We start from the raw sequence: 26,623 nt of genomic DNA, 5'->3' as shown, positions 1-26,623 counted from the left end.
ATTGCCATGTTTCTGATATATAAGAATGTCTCCAGCTAGCCAGTCAAAAAGAAAGGAAGAGCCAGCCAGGGCTAATGTCAATTATTTAGAAGATATTTTTATTCATTCTTTGAGAGTTTAATTCAACATGTTTTGATCGCATTTACTCCAACCCTTCTGTAATTCACCTCCCTTCCATTTGTGCCATGTTCTAAAGTCCCTCAATGCTAATTTTGTACTATCTAAATCTTCTTGCATATATGGCCGTTTACTAGAGAGACATAGCAAGATCTACACTCTCAGAGAAAACTTCCTCTCCCTCTTCTAGTAGCTGACAACTGCTAGTAGTCCCACAGCTTGGGGAAGGGGTGATTATGCATGAAACTCCTCTTTGCTGCTATTTGGTCTGGCTGGGGATTACACAGGCTTTGTACATGCTATTGCTGCTGCTTTGAGTTCATGTGCACAGCTGCCATGCTGTGTCCAAAACAGTGTTTCCTTAGAGCCATCCACCACCTTGGGATCTTGCACTCCTTCCATCCCCTTTTTCACGAAGATCTCTAAGCCTTGGGAAGGGGGCTGTGGTATGTAGTTTCCCTTATTGTGGAGAGAATATCTTGTGTGTTGTATGAATGTGGCACCTGTCAATAACAAATCTGATGGTTTATGGCTTAGTCAGGAAATAGGACGTCCAGGAGGCAGAAAGGATTCTGAGATAATACCAGGCATGGGGAAATTCACCCAAGAAGAAGTGATGGGATGGATGCATGGTACCTGAGCTCAGGCAACCAGCCATGTGGCAGAAAATAGATTAGAATAAATAGGCTATAGAAAGTTATGATCTGGTCAGAGAAGAGCCTAGCTATGTGACCAAGACATTTCTAAATATATTTTGAGTCTGAGTCTTATTTCTGGGAGCCTGGGCTGGGAGTAAGAACCAGGCCTAACTTCTACACCTATGGATAAATAATGCCAAAGGCCTTTTTTAAAAAGACATATGGAAGCCTATTACTATAGAAACTTCACACACACACACACACACACACACACACACACACACACAACTATAGGCTCTTCTAAAACACAGATAGGATACACACATACACACACACACACACACACAGAGAGAGAGAGACAGAGACAGAGACAGAGACAGAAACAGAGACAGAAACAGGGAGAGAGACACACACACACACAGAATTGAGTTATCTTCTAACACTGTAACAGTGCCCCTACTAGATTCCAGAGGCTAGCAAATATAACATCCAGTGCTAGTTATGAGATTTTTTTTAAGACAGGGTCTCATGTAGCCTAGGCTCACATCAAATTCATTATGTAGGCAAGGTTGACTTTGATGCTTCTTTTACTACCTCCCAAATGCTGGGACTATAAGCCTGTAACATCACGCTTGCTTTACATGGCACTGAGGATGAAACGGAGGCCCTTGTGAATGTTAGGCCAGCACTCTACCAACTGTACCACACCCACACTCCCTAATGTCAGTTCTTTCTGTGTGTCAAGCACACTCTCCATTTGCTGTCTTCTGCTTTCTTCCCAAATAGAGTGTATTTGGGTGGCATTCTTCTAGGTATGGGGGTTGTAGCTCTCTGTTTGCTGTTACTATGACAATAAAGAAAGACTCAGGGCTTGATCTTTCTGAGTCCTTCAATGATGACATGCTCTAATGTTTTAATGCTTAATGCCTAGTTTCCCCCTTCCTCCATCTCTTTTCATTAGCCCATTAATTAACTGAAATGTCTATGTGCAGGGAAGATGTTTTTAAGGCCCCCTTGCTTTCTACAAGAAGCAAGGTTGCTTTGACAGATGTAAGTAGTCCCGGGGATCTGATCTTTAGTTTGGTATAAAAAGCCACTCAACTAAATAGATTGCTGGCCTTGACCCTTTCTCTCAGAATTGCTGAGGCTTTTAGAAGAGCTAAAATGCTAGGATTAAAGGAGGGTCCGTGGGTGAGGAGTAAATTAGCAGGTGTCACCCTGAAGAAGATGACATGCTGGCAGCACCATTAGAAGGACATGCTTTATGAGGGAACGAGGAAGTTAGGTGCAGGTCTGGAATCATCTGGTTTTGCACACATTTGAAAAGCGTCAGTGTTCAGCAAATGATTTGTTTATATCATAGAATATTTTTCCTTACATATGACCCATCTTGTTAGACTGCATATGCCCTTCCCTGAGACGTAAGTCACAATGCATATATCCCTCAGAGCATTAAAAACTCAAAGGAATGTTGCTTGTTGCTATCTCTCTTCCTCATAAAAGTGAATAGGGTACTGGGATAGATAAGAGGATCATGAGTCTCGAGATGCATTTCATAGAAACTCTTCTTCACTCTGCTTGTGTATGAACCCCTTCAGACAGAATTTTAAATGCGATGAAAATTTAAGGTGTGGAGGGGGAAATAGTCTTTTTGATTTACTGATAGTCAAGAAACCGTGCTACCCCCAAAATTAGGGTAGCTCTTAATATAGTTCCTTTCTTTCTATAGTGACTAAATGAGTTTATGGATGACACAAATTCCCAGGTTCATACGTCTTCACTACTTATATGAAACTGTCTGAAAAGACCTCTAATTATTTGTTCAATCTGATTGCCACGCTCCAATGTGCTAATCGTAAATTGCAATAACATCATGGAACACTTCCATTGTCTATTTCTGTTTTAAAATGTATTTCCTTATGTGTATGCACATGCACCCATGGAAGGCAGAAAGGATGTTAGAACTTCTGGAGTAGGAGTTACAGGTACTTGTGCTCTGCCTGATTTGGTGCTGGAAACTGAACTGTAGTACTCTGCGAGAGTAAGAACTGATCTTGCATACTGTGCCCCTATCTTTCTAGGTGAAGCTATAATAATTCTCATCACTTTCTTAACTTTTAAAATTGCATTTATTAAAATAAATAAGTAAATACATAAATAAATTGCATTTATTTATTATTGGTATATGGGAGGCATGGGTCTGCCTCAGTGTGAGTGTGGCGGTCAGAGGACAGTTTGCAGGAGTCATTTCTTTCTACCCTGTGGGTTCCAGGAATACAATCCAAATCATCAAGCTAGACAGCAAGTTCCTTTATCTACTGAGCCCACTGAGCCATTTTGTTGCCCTTATCCCTGCCACATTCTCCTAGAGAAATACAACCTTAGGTAAGCTGCTCATTTCTTCTTGCCTCAGTTTCTACATCTGTAAATCATGGACAATAAAACCCCCTACCTCCCGGTGTTGCAAAGAGAAAATGAATTAAAGTGAGTGCTGCGATTTGAATATATCCTACAAAGTTCCTGCATTCAAAACTTAATTTCTGATGCAATGATTGAGAGAAGGGACTTTTTGTTTGTTTGTTTGTTTTTTGGTTTTTTTCGAGACAGGGTTTCTCTGTATAGCCCTGGCTGTCCTGGAACTCACTCTGTAGACCAGGCTGGCCTCAAACTCAGAAATCCACCTGCCTCTGCCTTTCAAGAGTGCTGGGATTACAGGTGTCACCACTCCCAGCCTGGCTGAGAGAAGGGACTTAAAAGAAATGATTAGGGTATGAGGTCCCTGCCTCAGGCTTATGCTAATGCCCTTATTGTGGAAATGGATTCCTTATTGCCCCAATAGATTCCTGATAAAAGGATGAATTCAGACTCCCCTCCCTTTCTCTTGCCCATCCTTTCTTGCCTTCCAGTCTTCTACCCTAGGATAACACTGCAAGATGCCGGCCCTTCAGTCTTGCCTGTAAGAATTAAATCTGTTCTTTGTCATTTATCCAGTGTCAGGCATTCTATTATATCAGTACAAAACAGACTAATACAATAGGCAAAGCACTTAGAAAGCCTGGCCAATAGTAACTGCTATATAAATGTTAGCAGCTATTATTCCTTGATGATAAATTGCTAAATGTAATGCTGCATCAGTGTATTTTGAAGGCATTTAAGCTATGGTGCTAATTTAGTCTCCCCATAGGAGTATGTGCAAATGTTTCCTAATCCTTGTCATCCCTGGATATTACCATTCTTTTTGTTCTCTGCTAATATCTTTTAACCTCTGCTAATTTGGCACTCTAAAATTATTACTGAGCTTGAAATCTTTATGCATCATTTCCAATTGATTTTTAGAAAATACTCTATATGCATGCCATTAACTTGTCATTTTTTTCATACTGCAAATATTTTTTTCTTAGTATATGACTCATGGAGATATTTAAGTAAAAAGTCATTAAAATAAATACTTTTTACACTCATGGTTTCCTCATTTTATAGTTAACTGTAGAGTGAAGTAAAATTTATCATTTTAAGGCGAGTTTTACTTAAGACTTTTATGTTTGGAGCCCTAGGTAGAAAGAGTAGCTGGCGATTCAATGTATTCCTTTCTGCTCTCCTCAGGGCTTTCAAGGTTCTATTTAAAGCTTCTACCCTTTTGGTATTTCTGATATTGGCATTTAGAGAACCCCTGGGATCCTGCATGGATTCTTACAAGGATCCTCCTGTCCTAGACGAGGGCTTGGCTAACTTCTGTAAAAGACCAGAAAGCAAGTATTTTTAGACTTTGTGGGCCACACAGTCTCTTCAGCAACTGCTACTCTGACATTGTAGAGAAAAAGCAGCCATAGAGGTAAATGAGTGCATTTGGTTGAGTTCCAATAATACTTTATGGACATTTAAATTTGAATATCATGTAATTTTCACATTCCTTGAAAATGTATTCTTCTTTTAAAAGAAAAACATATTTAAAAATGTAAAAACTATTCTTAGCTTTTCTTAGCTTTTGGCCCATAGGCTGTAATTTGCTGATCCCTGAAAAAGAGTATCTGGAAATAGACCCATAAAAATCCAGCTAATTAATTTTCAACAGAAATGAAAAGATACTTTTAAGAGTTTAAATCTTGGTCTAGAAAGGTGGCTCAATGGATAAAGGCACTTGCCTCTGAGTTTAACAGCCTGAGTTTGATCCCTGGGACCCACATGATGGAAGGAGACAACCAGCTCTTGAGGTTCTCTGACTTCCACATTTATGTAGTGGCATGCTGTATACACAGACACACACACACACACACACACACACACGCACGCACACAAACACTTTTTAAATTTTAAATATTTTCAAACAATGGTGTTGGCATGAGTAAAACATGAAATTTAATCTAAACCCAACATGCTATGCAAAATCTAATTCTAAATAAATGATAAATTTACACATGAAATGCAAAACATAGTTATTCATGAACATGTAGGAGAGTTGTTAGGCAGTCTACACATACAAAAAAACAATGTAAAATTGGATGTCAGCAAAATTGAACATTTTGCTTTTTCCAAGACAGTAAGTGGATTATTTGTGGGTCTGGTTTGACTACATAGGCGCCAGAGTCACAGTGTTCTTCTAGTCTCTGGCCAGTAAATAGTTGCATACATTGCAAGACCTTAGTTTTATCCGAAGTCTTCCTGAAATTCCTTTGTAGTATGAAGTCATTAATCTCTTACATTGCCTCTGCCTCTGTGTCCTTTCTCCCCCATGGTGAGTGGCAGATGTTGTCACAATCCTCTAGATGAAGGTAAACCCAGCAGAGAGCTGGAGTTCAGCCTGAGATCTGTAATGTTCACCCACTGCACTGGCTAAATCATCTAAGTGTAGATAAAAAGGCTGCTGCGCACAGTTTATTAGGCCACCAAATAAGCTTTCCAAATGGGGAAGGAAAAAAAAAACTTCTAAAAGCAATGCAGATTGGTCCCAGTGGAGAATGCAAACAGAAAGCAGGAATTTCCTTCTGGCTCCCTCAGCTGTCTTGGTGGTTCTGACCTCCAGCATGAGCACACCTGTGCCCTTTAGCCCGTTCCTTCCTTCCCAGACTTTTCCTGTGCAATGAGTGTAAATACCTCTTTCCAATCTACCACCCTCTTTGCACATCCTCAAGATGATGGGGCAGCTAAGAAAATCTCTCAAAATGCAAGGAAAGGTGCTGTGGGAAAAGCACCGTCTTTATCAATGTGGCAAAATGATTTCCTGCCATGGCTGCAGTCCTTTTAATGGAAGGAAGACATGCTTTTGAGTGCAGTGGTCGTAGATTTCTCTAAATATGAATGAGAATGAGAAGTCAACACCAGGATGTGTCCTTGAAAAGGAAGCTGCACTTAGCTGTGTGTTGTAGGGGAAGCACAGATGCTATTGGAAGTCGCTTTGAAGACTGACCGTACAGCAGTCATCTCAGTATAAACTACCAAGCAAAGAAAAAATGAAGAATGTCTGTGAAAACTTACTGTTACATAAGTTCAAATAATGGCTTTTGTTTCAAAGGGCAGAAAGAAATGTGAAAGTGACCCTAAATGATGTTTTTATCTTGTGAATGGCTTCCTCTCATGCTCTCGGGCAGTTTATATTGCTTTCCATGCTTAAAGTCAGATCACAAAGACCTGGGAAAGACCCTGTCTGTATCATATCCTTTCCATGTGAGCTCTGGCATTCAAAAGCAGCCTTATGGAGAGAGAAGGTATTTTATTGTTATTCAGAAAAAAGGCTAAAGCATAAACATTTTTTGAGAAGACTTAAGAATATGTTCCTCAGATGAAGCTAAAAATCTTTATATATATATACATATATATAAATATATAAATGTTATTATTTTATATAAATATAAAATAAACAAATATATATATATATATATTTGTTTATTGTCAGGTCTCAGAGAACCTGGGACATACAGGTCTCGATACCTGTAGCTCTTTCCAGCACGTCTCACCCATACCCTCAACCTCTCCAGCCCATGGGCTGGACCTCGCTTAACCCCAACATGTGATCCTATAGTCCTCTGTCATTTTGACTATATGCTCTCTTGGCTCTTGGTTCCTCTCTTGTCCCCCTCCCTTCTCTCACTCTCTTGCTCTCCCTACTCTGTCTCCTCTCATGGCCCGGTTCAGTCTGCTGGCCATGTCCAGTCTGGACCCTTCCAGATGCCTCTGAATGTTTTCTCCCTCACATTTACAATAAACCCTTCCCCTCAACCATACCTAGGACTGGTCAGGTCCTCATTTTCATTCAGTTATCTTCCAGCTATACAACCAAGCCCTGACAACCCCAGGAGGTGCCCAGTGGGCACTGAGCCTGGAGCTAGGCCAACGGGACAGCCTCTGTTAGATGCTGGTCTCTGAAGAGGCTCCAGGAAGAAGCACCTTTTGCAAGAGAGGGAAGGTAGCTGTTATCACCGAGACCTTTGGGCCTTCTGCTTTTGATAATCTTCTGTCTAAATCCTTAGGCCTTCATCATTCTGGTCTGTGACTCTTCGTGCATGTGGGAGCTCTGGTCTCTCTATGGCTGTGGTTTTCAACTTGTGTGTCATGATCCTTTTGGAGATCAAATGACCCTTTGCAGAGATCACCTAAAATGACCGGAAAAGACAGATATTTACCTTACAGTTCATAACAATAGCAAAATTACAGTCATGAAGTAGCAATGAATAACTTTATCCTTGGGAGTCAGCACAACATGAGGAACTGTATTAAAGGGTTTCAGCATTAGGAAGACTGAGAATCACTGCTCTGTAGGGACTGAGATTTAGGTTGGGCTGCTTGTCTTCATTTCTTAGGGTCCTTAAACTAAAGGTTAAGTTCTGTAGCATTTCCTAACCCATGTACTGTGAACAGGCTGTGAGAGGGTAAGGAAATGATCAGCTCAGCCTGGGAAGGCACATTCATTCAAAGGTGGTTGGAATTTCCCTCCTCCAGCCCCAGATGATGGCTTCCATCAGCCTTTGGCCTCTAGCACTCTGCTACACATGCAGTATCATTTTCTATGTGCACATCGCCAGAAAAGGGTTGGGTGGTGCATTTATTTCCCAGTATTAAGATGCTTAACAGAGGCTCTGCTTTATCTTAGAGTATTTCACCTTCTTTGTTAGAAAATGGAAGAAGGAACTCTACGATAGAATCCTCCCTTGCAATAGCTCAGATTAGGGAAGATAAACCTTAGAGCTCTCTCGAGCCTCAAATACAATTAATTCACTCCAATTAAAGAGCCAGTCCTTTAAAAAGAATATAACTGGGGGGGGGGGGAGGGGGGAATCGGGAAAGGTTTTACCATTGGCAATGTAAGTGAAGATGATATTCAATAAAAAAAGATTATAATTTCTGGTTGTATCAACACCAGAGTGAAGGGTATTAGATAAATCTCTTTCCTTGCTGTAGAGAACTCTGAAATTTAACAAAATGCACAGAGCAGCTGTTTAGAGCCATTGAACAGTGTATAATACATGGGCATGATCTCGGAGAGAAGGAGAACATTAACGTGACTTTTTGCCTGGGGTGTTTTATAAATTACAGTGTAGGGCAGAGCCCAAACAAGGAACAGCAGTCTCATGGGACAGACGGAAGAGAAAATGTAATGCAAGCTGTGGAGAAGGCTCAAATTTGCTCAGTGCAGTATTGTAGAGAAGTGAGGCATAGAAATAATTCTAGAAGTCTATGGATCTTGGATCTAGACTCTCTTTGGATTTTATCCCAATATTATACTAGGTCACACCACATCAAGACTCCATTAGACTGTGGAGAAAGAAAGAACTCGGAGGGCTAGGAGCTGTGCAGGCATCCCAGAGCCCACCAGTGGTCAGAGACATCACAGTTCTGGTCATATGTGGTAGAAAAATGAGGGATGCTGAACATCTCTAGCATTCAGTTGAGAACCTAGGAGAAATTCAGACATAGGAATCATGCTGGACTGGGCCTAGTCTAACAAAGCCCCAAACCAAGCTTGGACTGGCCAGGCTGATCAGTAAGTAACTCTCCCTCCATAATAAAACCCAATCCTCTTTCTAGGAAGATAACAAAACCCAGGCTCTTTTGAGAACCTGTAACCATAAATAACCTATCATGTAAAGAAGCAGCTTTGATTTGGATAGCTGTTACAGCATTTCTAAGTGCAGTTTTCAGACACCACCATATGCAAATGTGCTGATTTTATTTGCTATTCATTCGGTTATACAATAAATATGTTAAATGAAAAAACTTCAGTCATTAGTATAGAAAAGTATATAAATCATTGCCTAAAAAGGCCAGGAGTTGTTAGGAGTGGATGGGCTTCCTAGAACCACAGAAGAACGAACGACATTTGAATATGGCAGTTTCCTGAGTGGACTTGTGTCATTTTCCTGAGGAGGACTGTTTCTTATATTTCTGGGTCCTACTTTTCAATGATCTCTGGTCTGCAAGCATTTCTTCCAACATGGAGACCAGATCTAGGCCTCTCTTCTCCTTGCTACTTCATGAACTCTGCTGTGGATGTTAGTAGCTGGCTTCTGGGGTCAGGGGATTCTGAGCAGCAGTCCCAACCATACAGCATCCTTGCATCTCTTGGGAAGGTGTTAACAGAAGAAAGCAGAGCAGAGTTGTTTCTGGGCTTCAGCCTCCACAGAGCGTATATGCAGCCTCTTCCAAGCTCTGTGCACAAGACACTCCTTAGGAAATCTTTGACAGCAATTCTTTCTCGTCAGTGAGGCACTCATCGGGCACTCTGAAACCCACTTGACAGCCTTGCTGGAATTGGACAACACTCAATTTCTCCTCAAATCATTACTCAGCCACTGAGATGCTCACACAAGTAGCCGTGCTGGATAATTTCCAGAAAGTTGGTGCTAGGGAGTCCGCTAACCACTAGGCAGGCTTGATTACAGTAGGTCTTCTCTTTGATTAGGACAAGGTGGTGAATCTATTCTTACCTTTGCGTTTTGGTGATTGACATATGATTTCCTAAGCTGCATATTTCCCTTTGAACTCAAACAAGACCTTTATAATTTCTGAGGAAAATGTGATGCCCCCTCAAAATGTGATCTTTTGAGGGTGCTTTTTAATTTTTTTTTCTGTAACTATAGATACTTTAAAATTAAGTAAAGATCAGTAAGTATATGTGTGTGTGTGTGTGTGTGTGTAAAGCTTACCTTAGGGAACTATCCTGTTTCTGTTTAACTTGATTCCACTTCTATTGTCAGAAAATGGAAGTGTACACATATTCAGGGCTGACCACCTGGTGACTCATTCCTGAAGAAAACTGATGACCCTGCTCTCAGCAGCCATTGATTGCCTGTTACTCTTCATCTAGGAGCAGGCCTTAGGAAATTTCCAACCCAGGCATATTAATTAGTGTTGTCATTGTGCGGGTGTTGTTTAGGCAACCATATTGTTGAAATTGTTGAAGTTGTATTGGTACAACTTCCATTGTTATATCAAATATATACTATCAAACAGCAGGCATCCATGTCGTCTGGCTCTTACAGTATTCCTGATCACTCTTGTGTAATATTATTTCAGCCTTAGTTATAGGGATTCTGTTGCACATGTGCCAGTAGGCTGTGTGTATATGCATGTATGTACACATATGTATAATAGAGCAATAATAATTTCAAAAGAAGAGGTCATGAGTTTGAGAGGGAGAGGAAGCATAAGAGGAGTGAGAGGGAGAGAGAGGGGTTGAAATGGTATAAATACAGTACTTCTTGTATAAACGTCTCAGAAAATTAGTGACTTAAATTTTAACAAAATGACAATTGAGGGGTATAGAAAAACATTTTTTTAGATATATTCTTTATTTACATTTCAAATGTCCCCTTTCTTGGTCCCCCCCCCCAAATCTCATAAGCCATCTCCCCTCCCCCTGTTCCCCAATCAACCCTCACACACACCCCACTTCCCTGTCCTGGTATTCCTCTATACTATGTCTTCAAGTCTTTCCAGGACCAAGGGCCTCTCCTCCCTTTGGTGTCTAACAAGGCCATCCTCTGCTGCCTATGCATCTGGAGCCATGGGTAACACCAAGTGTAATATCTGGTTGATGTCTTGTCCCTGGGAGCTCTGGGAGTACTGGGTGGCTCATATCGTTGTTCCTCCTATGGCTCTGCAAACCCCTTCAGCTCCTTGGGTCCTTTCTCTAGCTCCCCCATTGGGAACCCTGTGCTCAGTTCAATGGTTGGCTGAGAGTGTCCCCCTCTGTATTTGTCATGCACTAGCAGAGCCTCCCAGGTGACAGCTATATCCAGCTCCAGTCAGCAAGTACTTGTGGGCTTTGTAACTGTATATGGGATGGATCACTAGGTGGGGTAGTCTCTGGATGGTCTTTCCCTCAGACTCTGATCCACCTTTTGTCTCTGTATCTCCTTCTGTGGGAATTTTTCCCCTTTCTACAAAGGACCCAACGATCCATACTTTGTACATTTTAAAGAAAGTTTAGACCATCCACCTGTTTATCCATTTAGACAGAGCAGAACCCATATACTTTATTGGGTTTTTGGTAGCTGCAGTATAAAGATGGCTCCTTGCTTTAAAAAAAGAAAAAGTTTACCCATTTTGAGAACTCAATATATGTCCACAAACTAGCAGCAGTCAAGCAATCGGGGAAACTGTTAGAAGTCCTGGATCTCAAACTTGCCCCAGAATTTTAAAATCTGAATTGACATTTAAAAAAAAAAATCTATTTACCTTTGGAATTCCCCAGGAGCTTTTTTTAAAGCACAGATTTTTTGCATTCTCCTATTCCAAGTTATGATGTAACTGATGTAGGGTTTGGCCTAGGCCTTGGGCACTTAAATTCCCAAATAATTTTAATGTGCAGCCAGATTTGAGAGCCAGCTGTCTGATAGATCCCTTTGCCCTTTAAACAAAGGAGCTCAAGATGAGATCATAGTATGTTTTTTTAATCAGATTACAAACCAGGTTGCAAATTTGTCTTTTCTCAAGGTTTGAAGTGACTAGCCCAAGGTAAATATATCCAGTCTCATTTCTACTTCCTGCTTAGATGGACCTCACTGTGGCAACAGGTTGTCTCTGATACGCTCAGCTGGTCCCTGGCACAATAGCTGTGTGGAGCACTAAAGTGCTTCATCCAGGTTCCCTGGGGCTGTGCTGGCATCACTCAACAGACTGAGGCAAGATATTACAGTCTGGGTAGAGCCTCCTCCTTCAGACACACTGTAGGACCTTGGCTTACATCCCTTTGTTCCCTTTCCAAGAATGAGCTCTTGCCAGGGTCTAGAATTAGTCCATCCTGGGAAGAAGGGAGTAAGAGTGGTATATCAGTGCTCAGAAATGATGTGAGTGGCAGGGCTTCACAGGGTAATAGCATGGGGGTTTAATTAAGACGTGTCCTTGTGCTGGGATCACAGCTCAGGTGGTAGAACACTTACCTGTTGTTCACAAAGCTATGGATTCAATCCCCGGTTTCATGTGTATCCAGGGTGTAGTGCAAACCTGTAGTCCTAGCACTTGGGAGTTTGAAGCAGGAGAATCAAGAGGTCATCCTCAGCTACATACTAAGTCTGAAGCTAACCTGAACCAGGTAAGACCTTGTCTCAAGAAGTATTATGGCTGTATTATCCCTTAGATACATAGACTAGCCTATACAATCCCAGTAATAATTACAACAACCATCGGCGGCACACTGGACTTTATAAAGATCTTACGTAAGAAGAAATAGATAAAAACCCAAGAGGACCTGGAGGGAGAAAGGGAAGGGGAAAGCGATAGAATCCTATTTTAATTCAAAAATTTAAAAACATATCAGACAAAATGTGGCATGGCAAGTTTGTGTGCTACCATGTCTTCCTTATTTATTCCTAGTGATATGCAGCTAACCCAAAGCATAGCACTAGGCTATAACATTCCCAAGACTCAGTTCTGTTGTTCTTATAAGAAAAGTAGGCATTTGCATTTCATGAAGAAGAATATCCTATTCTACTGGATACTCTGTCTGGCTATGAGAAATAGACAAACCATTTTTGACATTCTGTTGAGGACTTGATCACGGAAGAGTGAACATTCTTTGTCAGAAATAGAATATCTTTTCATTTTCTTCCTAAGGTTTCAGTTCTCCCTGCCACTTCTTTGATGCCAGTAGAGCTTATTACTGAACATCATTTTTCCAGAAGCTTTTATCTATCCTGTGGGACCAACCTTTTGACATGGTGACATGACACTGTCACATATAAATACATTGGATTGCGTGCATAGCTATACTGGGATGCACAGGTGGGCCACCTTGATCGTGGCTGTTCTTTATTTCCCTTCTACCATCTGCTTCATTCACAGGCCTGTGCTGCCCCTTCTCTCCTTCTTAGACACTGAAAATCTTCTAGAGTGACTGGCATCTTCGTCTATGGCTGTTTTCATTATTAGTAGTGCCTCGTGTTTGGGAAGAAATTATAGTATTTTGGTCATATTTTCTCTTTCCTCAATGGTCAGCTACTGCCTGAATTCCTAACTTCACTAGGTTCTTTACTTTGAGGACATAACCACTTTCACCCTGAATAAGTTCTGGACTTATATGTCTTTGACTACCCATTTCTCTATTCTGTCCCTGTCACTACTGAGAATCGCATTGCCTCTGCTCTCAGCTAAGGACCGTAGATTCTGGCGTGCGCACGCAGCCCCAGTTCTTGGATGTTCACTGCTGTGATCAGCTTCCTGCTCTCTTGCTTCCGTTTCTTCACATTCAGTGATCTAGTCATTAACCTTCTCATGGCCTCACTTCTCACTGCTCCAGACTTCCCAGATTCTTACTTATTCTTAAGTCCAGCCAAACCTCCAGGACAGTGTTTCCTTGTTGTTTGGGTTCACTGTGACTGCTTTTCCCGTGAGGCACTAAGCTTGAGAGTCCCATGAGGACAAGATGGTTTCCCTCTTACTGCCGAATTACTCTCCTATCTTGTACATTTTAGGTCCTCAAATAAATAGAATTCTCTGCTGTTTTATACTTCTGGAAGTGCAGTCCTCATATGAATAATTCTCTCTTCATCACTGCCATCAAAAACCTAGTTCTTTTGTCTGCCGTATGGTAAAGGACTTATTTCCACTTATCACTTTGCCATCAGTCCCCCAACACACACACACACACACACACACACACACACACACACACACACATACACACAGACACTGCCCCAGTTTCTTGTAAGTTAGCTTCATTGCTAGAGGAAAATGCTTTTGTTGTCCGTAAATCGCTAATCCCCTCTGCATATCCGGCCCTGTGCCTGGTGTCTGTTCTGTAGCAGCCTCCTTCCTTGGCTCCCCTTCATCCACAACCACCCTGGCAGTTTTCTTTTGTGTCTCTGTTGATCTCATTGTGGATCTTGTTTTTTCTTATACTCATCAGAACAATAGACATATTGTGTCTGTCCTTTGTACTTTCTGGCTCTTGCTTTATATTACATGATAATTATATGCTAGCACTTTCCTTTAGAAGCAGAGTTTAGATAACCCACTGAAGCCACTGAACCCTTTGCTACTGGAAGACATGATAAACATGTCATTGTTATGTACTGGTTTCCCCATGTAGAGGTGCTTGAGTTCTCAAGTGATGCTGGATAGGCTCTTGCATATTACTTCTTTTTTCCTCACACAAAAAATAAAATGATTGTTGGGGTACTGTTTGATTGAAGCTGAAGTGAAAAACCGTTTCATACTATTTAGGAACTTTAAAAAATGTAGCACTAATCAATATTTGCATGTCTTTGTTGGATATGATTCAGTATCAAATGAGCCAAAATGAAAGAAAACGGAAGCCCAGTCCTCACATAAGCAAACCCTCCTCACATACAAAGATTTGAGATGATTTGAAAAGCTGATAATGATTTCTGGTTTTTTTTTTTCCTACCAGAGCATATGGTGAAGAACTCTTACCCAAACAGTACTATGGGATACTGCATGTCTGTTTTCCACAGGCATCTCTAGGCTCTGGGAGTAGGTATCATGAGACTACATGTTTAAAGTTTAGTACCTACAGAACTTTAATGTGCTTTAGCACTTAATAGATATTGGTTGAATGGAGTATGGTTAGCACAGAAAAGAAGATAGTCATCATATTTGCCTGCCTAAAGGTACATTTCAAGCTGAATTTTGAAGTTAAGGACACAAGCAGAAAGAGAAGATGGAAGATGTTCCAGGGATATCCTTAGAAGCAGGATTGAAAGAATTTCTAAGGGTTGGTTCATTATAAAAAAAAAATCCAACCCCCTGCCTACTTTGTAAGGTTTTGTGGTATTATTGATAACATTTATAATGTTCTTAGAAGCCATCAAGCTATGCTACCACAATGTCTTCTTTGGGGATTGATTAGAGGCTGACATAACAAGGGACAGATCTAAACTACTTACCTGGATTTATTGTAACTTTCTGGAAAGATCAGCATTCTCTCTTGTTGGAAGTGTTTTGCTCTGGGTAAATCTGAACTTGGTGCTTCAGTTCATGACCAAAGATGATCTCCAAAATCTGCATTGTTTTCTAAAGGAAGACTTCTGTCACCAATATCACAAGGGAGGGGAAGACGGTAATTTCACCTGCAGCAGGGTTAGGCCAAATTCATTAGTCTTCCTCAAAGTGCACATTTATCATGGGGGACCATTGTGCAAGGGGCTGAAGAGCATAAAGGTGAAAAAAGATGCTGTACAGCCTACCTTGTTGGAATGTCCACTCCAGCAAGACCTGTGTGAACCACAAATCCATGGCCCTCTAGTTCTTGGACCCTCCTTGTCTCTATCCCTGATTTAGAGGTTGATGGAATATCTCTACAGCTCCTGAGCAGAAGTCCTTCTTTCTTGACCATCATCTTACTTTGAGTATAACTTTTAAAGGTTTGTGTTGTCAGTACTTTCTGAAAAAATGTTCACTCACTTTGGTTTCAGCTAGACCTTAGCAGTTTTATTTTAATTCAAGGGTATGATATTTATTTGACAGTTGTATGTATGTCAAACATGCACTGGAAAGCAATAGGGATCTTTGCTGTCTTGCTTTAGATCACAGAATGGGCGTTGTACTCAAAAGATCTAGAGGGAGTGGTTCTCAAAAGATCTGGGGGAGTGGTTCTGTGGCCTGCAGTTGCATGCCTAGGGGTTTCAGGGTAGAAGCCTGGAAAAGGTGAAGTTCTTACAAATCTTGCTCAGTGCCCTCTATACAGCCACTGCTGTGGTGCAGTGTACAGCACAAAATAACTATCGAAGAAGCATTTAATTGGTGGGTGGAATAGAAAATATTCTGAGATCTAAATGAATAAGTAGGTTATGGTGACTAGGTTATAGACGCATCTGTGCCCTGTTGATATCAAAAGAAGGTGAAGGACCTGTATGCTAATGAACTCGAGTAAAATGTAACGTTTTTCTTCTTATTCTTGGTGGCTGTCACAAAGCCCTTTTAAAGTTTGACAAGCATTGTGGCAATCTATCAAAGAGGATGTTTGTGTAAGTGGTGTTTTCTAAGCTACCTTTGCAATTAATGAAATACTGTTGTTTCGGTAAAATTGAAATGAAAAAATGTGTATTCTCTCATTTTTAAGGAAATAAAAAAAGGCAACTTTAAGCTGGACATGGTGACTTAGACATACCTGAGATCCTGGCACTCATGAGGTAGAGTCAAGAGGATCAATACTTCAAGGACTGTCTGAATTACATGAGATCTAGTCTCCAAAAACAAACAAAGAAACAGACAAACAAACAAACAAAAACCAAAACGAAGTTAAAAACAAATGAAAGGAGGACTAGATTTAGGGCATCTGAAATGCCAGCTGAGCTTTGAAACCTACTGGTACTGTGTATTATTCTTCCTGACTTTGAACTCCATGCTAAATTAGTAAATTGTCACATTGATAATACCCTGAAGGAATGAATTCTTTGGGCCAGGCATATATGTGAAAGGTAGAACATTTGCCTAGTATATATAGGTTCCTAGGTTCCATCCCCAGTACCACAAAGCAAAGAAAGAAAAAAAGAGCTTCTACTCTTCCATAACAGGATCCCACCACTTTCTGCCCGCCATGTCTTACTTTCCATTGCACTGTTTCTAGGACTGCATCGATGTAGGCTGGTGGGAAGGAGAGCTCAATGGCAGACGAGGAGTGTTTCCTGACAACTTCGTGAAGTTACTTCCACCAGACTTTGACAAGGAAGGGAATGTAAGTCTCCCTGGCTTTGATCTCATTGTCTCCCTTTCTGTCAGAATTGTGGCTTCAATGATAATAAGACTTGGGAGGTAGAGAACTTTTGGTATGAAATAAAAGAGCAGTGACATTTAAACGTTTAACGGGCTTGGGTTCTGAGCCCCTGGCTGCCATAGGACAAGCTCATCATACCAGCTGCTGACTGCTCTCCAGAGTTTAATGGATATAGAGTACTTAAAGCAGTACCTGGCCCATTGAAATTCTCGGGAAAGCTGCCAGAACCCTGGATGTCCTACATAGTAAGAAAATACCTCCAGTTTTATATAACACAGTCTTTGGGGGTGCTGAAGTAGCCAATATTTAAAGTTGCTGAAAATTGTATTTTGAGACTAAGAATGGAGAGCACAGCTTGCTAATTTTATATTATATTTGCATATGTGTATACATATACTTAAATGCATATTTATACATCTCCCCCAGGTTGTCTCTTTCTTTGTGGGAACTGGTTCGATGATGGCTACTGTTTAGATGACCCAGTCTTTTTGCCTTACTCCTTCTGTATTGTTTCTCTGCTAATGATGTAACAAAAAATGGTGATAACTGGAAATTCTTTACAGTATGAAGGGACAGCTGTTTGATCTCATCTACCTATCCTCTTCTCTACCTCACAGCCTTTTACTGAAGCTTTTGCCTGATTTCAGGTCTAGAGTCCCTTCAGTTCCAGGGAGGGTTCTGTTCTTGGACCAGGCTAAACCTGACTGTATTATTCACTTTTCTGGTTGTTGTAACAAAGTATTTGACAGGAACAACTTATGAAAGTAGGGGTTTATTTTGGCTCACAGTTGGGAGATTACAGTCCATCGTGGCAACAGCTGGTCTAAGGGCATGCTAAGAACTAAAGGGAGACTTCCTAATAGACATGTGTAGAGGTTTGTCTCCTACGTGATTGTAGAGGTTCATCTCCTAAGTGATTGTAGATCTCATCTAATTGACAATATTAACTATCACATCGACTTTGATACATCACCATTCCTGAGATGATATTTGGTAAGGATACCTACAGTGCTAGTAGTTTGTCACACCACCACTTAATGGTATCTATGCTGTTTAGATGAATGGATGTACTTATTTAAAAAGGTAGTATTGTTCTAACATCTCTAACAAACTCCCAGGTAATGATGACACTGCCGATCCATTGATCACACTTTGAGCATCAAGATTCCAAAAAGGCCTGAAGAAGCAGGATTTAGATTCTCCAGAGCTCTGGTTAAAATACCAAGAGGGATTGACATGTATAGACTACAACATATTTCTTATGTAAACAGAAAAAAAGCAAGCTATTAAAGTGTATTAAAAGCATGGCTATGGATTTCACACTCATTCGATGATCTAAGGGCATAATCTTGGGAGATGCCTCAAAATGTATCCAGTAGTAAATAAATTTTCCTGTACACATTAACCATTCTAGTAGTTATAATTACTATCTGTAAGGGGAGGGGGAAACTAGCCACAACTATGATATAATGCCAAAATAGAAACTCTGGTTCTTTTTTTGCTTCATCTGACCAAATCAACTCAGTATCTTGATATCTTGGTTAATTTCCCTGGGAATCTAAATGAGGCTAAAAATTTTGACAAGTAGCCATTAAAAAAGATATCCAGTGACATGTAAAATGTATTTATAGAGATAACCAAGCAAAGACTCACACACTCTTCATGCTGTTTCTCATATTTTTCCTGGATCTGTTTGTTGCCTGACAATTGTGTTTGAGTTTTCAGTCATTCCCTCAGTATTTTTGGAAACTTTTCCCTGGGCTGGCCTTCATGGTAGATAAATAGAAATGAAGCATACGGTTGCTGCCCTTGTTGACTCAGAATTAGGCAGCAAGGCTGGCCTGCAGGGCTTCCTGAAGGAGTCTCCCTGTGGCTGGGCCTCAGTGAGTGGAGCACAGGCCCATCCACAGGATTGTGGTCCCCTTCCTCACCCACGTTTGAGTCTGGAAAATCCTTTGTTGTGAGTCTCCTCCTTTGGCCACTCTGCTAGGTTTCATTATCTAATTAGTTCAGTCTGAGGCGATAGGATTTGCATTTTTGTTTTGTTTTGTTTTGTTTTGAGACAGGGTTTCTCTGTGTAGCCCTGGCTGTCCTGGAACTTAACTCTGTAGACCAGGCTGGCCTCAAACTCAGAAATCTGCCTGCCTCTGCCTCCCAAGTGCTGGGACTAAAGGTGTGCGCCACCACTGCCCGACAGATTTGCATTTTTTAAAGGAAAGCTGAAAGATCAAATTGCAGGTATTGACCATGTAACATGATATTTTGAAGTATCCACAGACCCCCATATCCATAGTTGAACCAGCCATAGACTGGAAAGGTTTTAAAAACTTGTGCTGAACATACACAAACTTAAAGAATTATTCCCTAACAATACCCTGTAACAGCTACTTATAAGTAATCTAAATGTGATTTTATAGTAAATAGGAAGAGGAATGTAGGTTATGTATATGCAGTATACCGTTATATAAAGGAATATAGTACAGTGTATTTTTGTGTCCATAGGGGATCATGTAACCACTCAAACACAGATTCCAAAATGTTATTGTTTATTTATATCATGGAATGGCTATGGCTAAGCAACATGCCTTCCTTCATATAGTTTGTCATTTTTATGGTGACAGAAACATGGTTTTGAAGACTAAGGTAAACACTAGACCATTTTTTTCTGACAAATGAAGAAAACCTACAGTTGGCTCTATTGTGGTGCTCTGCCTTTAAATTCTTAGTCTTATATTGCTGGGACCATGAATTCACTCATAAGAGATAGACTCTGTTCTAGAAGCTCTTCATTACATAAGATCTTAAGGGAAGTAGCTTCCACAGGAGAGTGAGGTTGTTCACGCTGAGAGGACATGGCATGGCCTCCTTGTTGAGGCGTGCATATTTTGTAGAGCCCCATGGGCATCTCTGCCACCTCAGACAAGCAGCCATCATCTCTTTTTTTAAATTTTATCCTCACAAAGAAGAAAACTCAGTTTTAAGGATACAATAGTCACACCTGTCAGATAACTGAAAAGTAATTTTCAGATAGCGGAAAAGGTATTGTCTAATGTGACACTTAGGTTTTTGAAATTTCAAAGTAGAAAATCCCTTTCTTATCCCCACTGGCTTAGAAAACCAATGGGATAGCTGTGCACCCGTTGCTATGGTTGCTATTCCAGCCTTTATTGCTGCACCTAGAATACTGAGGAGTCGGTGACAATATGGTCAAGCCAGAAGAGGCCACTTGCTGAATTGACAGTGTAAAGGTGATTAGAATCATTAACATGAAGATGCTGTGTGGGTTATGGTGTCTGAAACCTTCTGCCACCAATTTCAGAAGATGTCATCTCGTCTTGCCAGTGACTGGGGTTACAATCATTCACCCAGAAAAGAGGACAGTCTGCAAATAATCAGGATGGATGGAAGCAAGTCTTCCACAGCAGGCTTCTGGACCTGGCAGGCCTCATCAGGGCATGCTTTTGAGTCTGACATCGTTTCTGCCAGGATGTGGACTCAAGAGGGTCATCAGGAGGCCCTTTGCAGTTTCAGATGGACTTTCTTCCTGAGAACATTCAGTAGATTCTCTTTTCAGAGCCACAAGCATTCTGTGGCTTTTCCTCAAGGTATTCCAGGAGAGAGTGTTCATTGATCTCGTGGTGCATATTTTAAAGCTATTTAGAGGAGAACCTAGATGCAATCACTGTTTATTTTGAGCCTTGACAGTACAATTGAACATCAGGATGGAAGACGAAATATTCTGGAGAGCTCTAATGAAGCAAGGTGTGTGCACTGTCATTGTTAGTGAAGTGTAACAGGGAGCTAGGACTGATTTTTAGGAACAACATCCTGATGTCATTAGAAAGAGACAAAGGTTAGGATCAATCTTTGGCAAGATTGTCCTTTGAAGGGTAGTGTTTCAGGAACATCTCAGGCTGTGGACCTTCTAAGAGAAGAAGGCAGATCATCAGAAGCTGCAGGGCCATTCCAGTGCATTCTAGTGCAGCTAGGTTTCCTGAATAACCTCTAAGGCTCGCCCAAGGGTTTCCCTAGTGAATATACCACAGTGAGACATTTGCTTCTCAGCCACAGGGACTTTGAAACCTGCCCTGAAGATGTCTGTCTCTGCTGCTGTGACTCAGCCTCACTTTGCCTCCTCCCAGGCTTAAGGAAGCAGCAGGCTGCCAGCTTACTAATTGCAACCTGAACTGAGAAGTGCTAGCCAGTCTTGAAGACAAGGCTCTGCCTGCCCTGGGCTCACACCACTGTGGGTCTAATTTCTTAGGATCCAGGTTTCACAACAACAACAACTACTACTACAACTCTAGATTTCTCTGGGAAGACAAAGAACCCTTGTGGGAGGAGTGAACTTTTCTTGGAAAAAGCCAGGCAGGTATGGCTTGAGGCCCTCTTCACACATGGAAGGAAAAGTTTTGCCAAGGGAGCCATATACTGAGTTCAGCTAAACCCAATTGTTACAAGAGCACTGTTCTGTTGGCTTTGACAGCAGTGTTTTTCTTTCCATATTAACTACTGACAGAGTCCTAAGTTTGATCCCCAACCCTTCCTCATCTGAGTGAGGTGTTATACACTTATAATCCCAGCACTCAGGTGATAGAGGCAAGAGGATCAGAAGTTCATCTGTGGGTGTGTATTGAGTTTGAACTCAGCTTAGGATACATGAAACCATGTCTCAACAAAAACAGACAAACTTGAGCCAGGCATCTTTTACATGCCTGTAACTCCAATTCTGAGAAAGACAGAGACATGAGGGTCTCCAGAGGTTGCTGGCTTCCAACCTATCCAAGGAAACATGAGGCTCCATCTCCAAAGGAATAGGTAGAGAGCGATGCCTGCAGGCATGCAGTAACCTCTTCTGAGCTCCATGTGACTGCACAGGTGTGTCCACTTGTGTGAGAGGCTGGGGGGAGAAACAGACACAGAGACAGGCAGGCAGAGAATGAATGAATGAATGAACAAACAAATAAGTGAGTGAATAAATCTTTTATAATAACCACTGAACAGATCTTTCCTGTTCATAACAATGTCTAGTCACTCTGATAGTCACTCTGATATGATCCTTTGACTTCCCACATTCTCAGTTATAGCTCTGTGCCTGGACATCCTCATACATTTGTTCTGGATCAGGCAGTTTTGCAGATTTCCAACTTTTATACAAAAGGAGTTTCCATGATGCTTTAATCCACCATAGATGAGTTTTATAGCATTACTTCTGACTACTTTTCTTTTTGCCAAGTTCTTGGGAGCTCCTATTAATGACAGCCCAGTTTATAAATTTGTTCTTAGCCAATATTTTTCTCATTCCTAGGCATGTCTATTAGCCCTCAGAGATCTCTTATAATTTTTCTAAGTTCTAAATGTAGCCAATAAATTAAAAAATAAATATATGTCCCCCAAATAACCAGTTTTAGGAAAAATAATCCCCTTATAGCATTTCTGTCTCATGTATTGAGTTTCTCTGGGAACTGAGCTTATCGAGCTGCTTATGTCACCTAAGTTTGGCCTATTGATACAGCGTCAGTGGGTTTCCCAGGCCACCCAGATGACATCACCTCTTCCTTCCTGGCAGTATTTACAGCCTCTGCTCTCCCAGTTGAACATCTCATTTGTCATATCATTATCTATCGGGCTGGTATTTCATTTTCCAGTTGGAACTTCTTTGAGCTGGTACCCCAAGCTTCTCCTTCATCATGACTATAGTCTATATGGTATAAAATCGGCAGAGAAATAGGATCTCTTTGTGTTTTGGTCTTGTGTCAAATGTGCCTGCTTTTTCTTCTGCGCTTCCTTTCCTGTTCATTGTTCCCTTGTGTACTAGTATAAAAGAAAAGGAAGAAGGGAGGGGGATGCATGAAGCTGGCTCCTGTCATATTCCACTTTTAGACAAAGGGATGTCCAGGTCCTTCCACTACACATGGGATCTGGATATATAATGAAGTTCTTGCTTGCAGGGTGGGGAAGCTCTATTCCAGAGCCTAGATGACCCTAATAGGCCATGCATGTGATTGGTTTAACCATAAGAGAGACTACAGATGCATACAATGAGGCTAGAGACTGAGATAGGAAACCAGCAAGAGATTCTCCCAAGAGGAGGTTATATAATGGTTCCCTGGGATCTCCTGTGCAGATGACAGTGCAGCTGGTTGTTTGAACTCTGGAAGGTACAGAGAAGCAGTTATACACATTATATATCTGTCACCCAGATTGCTGTCCTAGCTCCATGCTTTCAAAGTGTAGTCGATCCTCCAGACTTGGTGGGCACAATAAGGGCAGGACAGAGCCTCCCATCTTCTCTACAATTGTGATGGGTGCCCTAGTCTGGAAAAATCCATTTGTATACTTTCCAGTCTCTCAGCTTAACTTGATGCATGAAGATGTTTTCTACGGCCTAAAGCAGCTAAAGATCTGAGCTACACTTTGCTTACCTGTTCCCCCAACTCAGTCCTGATTCTGCCTTAGGATTCAAATGGGCTTGAGCCCTGTCCAAATTCATGTTGGAGCTTGGTAGCCTGTGTACAGTATTGAGATAAACTGAATCTTTGAGGATGAAAGGGCCTGGGACTCTAGCTTGGTGGTAGAGTGCTTGCTTAGCATATGCCAAGTGCTAAGTTCAGTTCCCACCACTGAAAACAAATCAAAAAGAGATAGGTCATGGGGTATCACCTTCATGAATTGATTAATTCTATCATTCATTATATCCCAACCACAGTTTTCCCACTTTTTACTCCTCCCAGTTCCCCTGGTTATTATATTCCTGAAGAGACCTGGTTAACTTTCTTGAGACTGAATTAGTTTTCATGAAAATAGGTTGCAATCCTGGCACCATACTTCAGGTTTTCTTGTACGCCTGCTGCTTCTACCTGTACTTTCTGCTCCTCCCATTTTCTGGCATGAATTGAAGTAGTAGAAAAGCCTTATTATAAGCCAATCAGAAGCTAACACCGCATTCTTGGACTTTCAAAATGAAGAAACCAAATAAACATCTTTTCTTTATAAATCACTCAGATTTAGGTGTTCTCCGGCAACATCAAACTGGCTAAGCCATCTCCTTATATCTCATTAGCCACCAGGGTCTGTCCTGGGATTATTTTTAACAGAGCATATCTCAGAGGTTTGGAGGGGAGGAGCCATATACTGCTTCATAAAGCAAAGCCGCAGATTAACAGTTCCTGCCAGGAAAAAGCAGTTGAGCCAGCTGACAAGCTCCTTGGGTTGGAACAGGCAAGTCTTGTCAAACAAGGGGCAGAGTTGGTTTTGAAATCCCTTCAGCAGGAAGCAGTTTGCCTTCCTGCTATCCATACTCTGGAACATTCAGATATGTTTCCTTCCTGGTGCTGTAATGGTAATAACCAAATATAGCTGGTTTGTCCTTTGAAGGATGACAGGTTATTTCCGCTTGAAGCATATGCAGTCAGAGGTGAACATACACATACTTAGATATATGTGCCCTAAATACATGAGGTCACAGAAGGCTTTAGACTCTACGACAAATCAGGAAATGTTGGCTCTCTGGGTTTTATTGTTACTGGCATTTTCTTGTTGGTTTTTTTACATAATAAATTCTCGATGCCTGGACCGTTTCCAGAGCCCCTTTACTGCCAGCTGCTTGCCACAGTCCCCCTGGGCATCCTCACCATTGCAGAGGGGGGTTCCTCCTGTAACTCATGGCCCCACATCCACTGCTTTGTTTTCAGCTCTTACCTAGAAGTCAAGCAGCCTAAAGCCACCCATGTTTGGAATTGGGGATTTGTTCTTTTACCATGCAAAGAGGGATGAGAGAATAAATGGAATGATTGACTCCAAAAATGCAGGACTTTAGGTCCTCGGCCGGGTCAAAGCAGCTAGTTGGTGTGTAGCTATTAGACTCCACAGAGGATCCCCGGGCCTGCTGCGGAGCCTGGTGGGTTCCTCAGACCATTGCCTTCATCCAGCCACACTTGAGCATTTTGAAGAAAAGCCACTCTGGGCCTGCTCATCTCTATTTCTTGGAGAATCAGCAACTGCTATGTTTATTATTACCACACTTGTGCTGGGCGCTGGCTGCTCTGCCTGCTCTGTTCTTGTCACCCAGTTTGGCATATTAAAATATAAAAGTGGGACCATGTGCAGTATTTCCAAGTTTTGAGGAGGTGGTCTAGAGCCATATAGGTCTTGAAAGAGCAAGGAAAGGGAGGTAGGAGGGTTTGGAGGGGGGAAGGGAAGAGAGAAATGACCTAATTATAATCAGTTTAACTTACTGACACCAGAGCAAGTGGACTCAGTCCAAAAGCCGTGTGGGGGTTTCGGGGGAGATGGGGCAGGGAGAATAAACTCCCTCTGCTGGCTGCTACTTATCCAGTGTAGTACAGACAGCTCACTGCTTGCAAACGAGCTCTTCCTTTTAAATGTGTGTCCTAACTTCCTCTGCAGTGGCCATGACACTCGTCATCAGTGCAGGCCCCTGCCTCCTCCCTTTGCCACACTCACTTTCTGGAACCACTTTTCACACAGCCTGTTATTACAAAATTTCCCATCCTCTCTCTCACCCTCCTTTCCTATCTCTTTCTTTTCTTCCACCCATTCCTTTCCATGTCACATTTCATGTATCAGCTACAGACTAAACCTTACACATCAGGAGAGTTTGGGTTTGGTTTGGTTTTTACATGGTTCAGTAATCATAGAAAGTGTGATAATTTGTAATCGTCATTACCTTTTTTTTCCCCCCCCCATGTATTTTGAGGCAATGTCTCTGGGGTAAAAGCTTCTTCTACAAAGGCTTCTGTGAGATTGTTTATAGATTATTTTAAACCACGGCCAGAGAGATGGCTCAGCCAGGAAAAGTGCTTGATCTCCAAGATCCACAGAGTGGAAAGAGAAAGTTAAAAAAAAAAAAACATTTTAAAAATTAAGAGTACTTCAAACCAGCAAGGATGGAGAAAAGACATCCAGGAATAGGCATTGTTGGGACTTGGCAGGGAAGAATTAGGCCATAGGGTGTTGTCAGTTTCATGACTAAGCAGTAACTCAGATCCTGAGGTAAAGGAAGATTAAATGGCAAGGTTTCAGCAATAGCTTCATTAGGTAAACATATATCCATTCCCAAACTAGTTTATACCAAGACAGAGAAGGAAGGACAGAGTTAATGGGGAACTGGAAAAAGCTGACAAAGGGAATAGAGTATTGGGAGAGCCTGAGTCACAAACACACCCACTCAGTGCAGGGACTGTATTCAAGGGCAGGAGACCCTGGGAGCAGCTTGTTTTTTCCTAATAAAGTTCATTTGTCTGCTCTTACGCACAGGGAAATATGGAGGAAGAAACATACCCAAGTGTGTACACACATAATCTTGCTAGTCAGTAACCAGCACTTTAAACCTACTCCTTTTCACTCTTTCTAGTTTTTTTGTGTGTTACAGCATAGGTGAGCTCATACCGTAGCTGCAGTTTGATAACTGTTTCCTCCTTGCAATCTGACCATTGTACTATTGCCTGTGCTTTGATGAATTCTATGTATGTGCTCTTATGCCTGCCTCGTGGCCAGCCCTGGGCCTTCATAGTGGTTAACAGTGTGCTGCGGATCAAACAGCCCTGGGCTTTACTCCCAGTCCCCTCTACCCCACTTAATAGGTTGCTTCATTTAATAGCTTGGTGACCTTGAGAAATGACTTTCTCTCAATTATTTCAACAGCAACATGGGCATATTGATACCAGTTCCTCATAGA

The 26,623-nt window shown here is 41.5% G+C and overlaps 1 protein-coding gene across 1 annotated transcript in view; it reads left to right on the top strand.

Moving 5' to 3' along the window:
- The window catches only part of LOC127676148 (SH3 domain-containing kinase-binding protein 1-like), a gene marked incomplete at its 5' end in the record, with an annotated part of 56,235 nt that overhangs the window by 21,016 nt on the left and 8,596 nt on the right, over window positions 1-26,623 (top strand). Inside the window, one exon of the mRNA XM_052172114.1 lies at window positions 16,777-16,884. Within this exon, the coding sequence (XP_052028074.1) occupies window positions 16,777-16,884 (108 nt within the window). The remainder of the gene's footprint in view (window positions 1-16,776; window positions 16,885-26,623) is intronic.

The sequence above is a fragment of the Apodemus sylvaticus genome, unplaced genomic scaffold (assembly GCF_947179515.1).
Source record: "Apodemus sylvaticus unplaced genomic scaffold, mApoSyl1.1 scaffold_378, whole genome shotgun sequence".
Taxonomy (NCBI): domain Eukaryota; kingdom Metazoa; phylum Chordata; class Mammalia; order Rodentia; family Muridae; genus Apodemus; species Apodemus sylvaticus.
The sequence above is the reverse complement of the archived record's forward strand: the minus strand, read 5'-3'. Positions and strand labels throughout refer to the sequence as shown.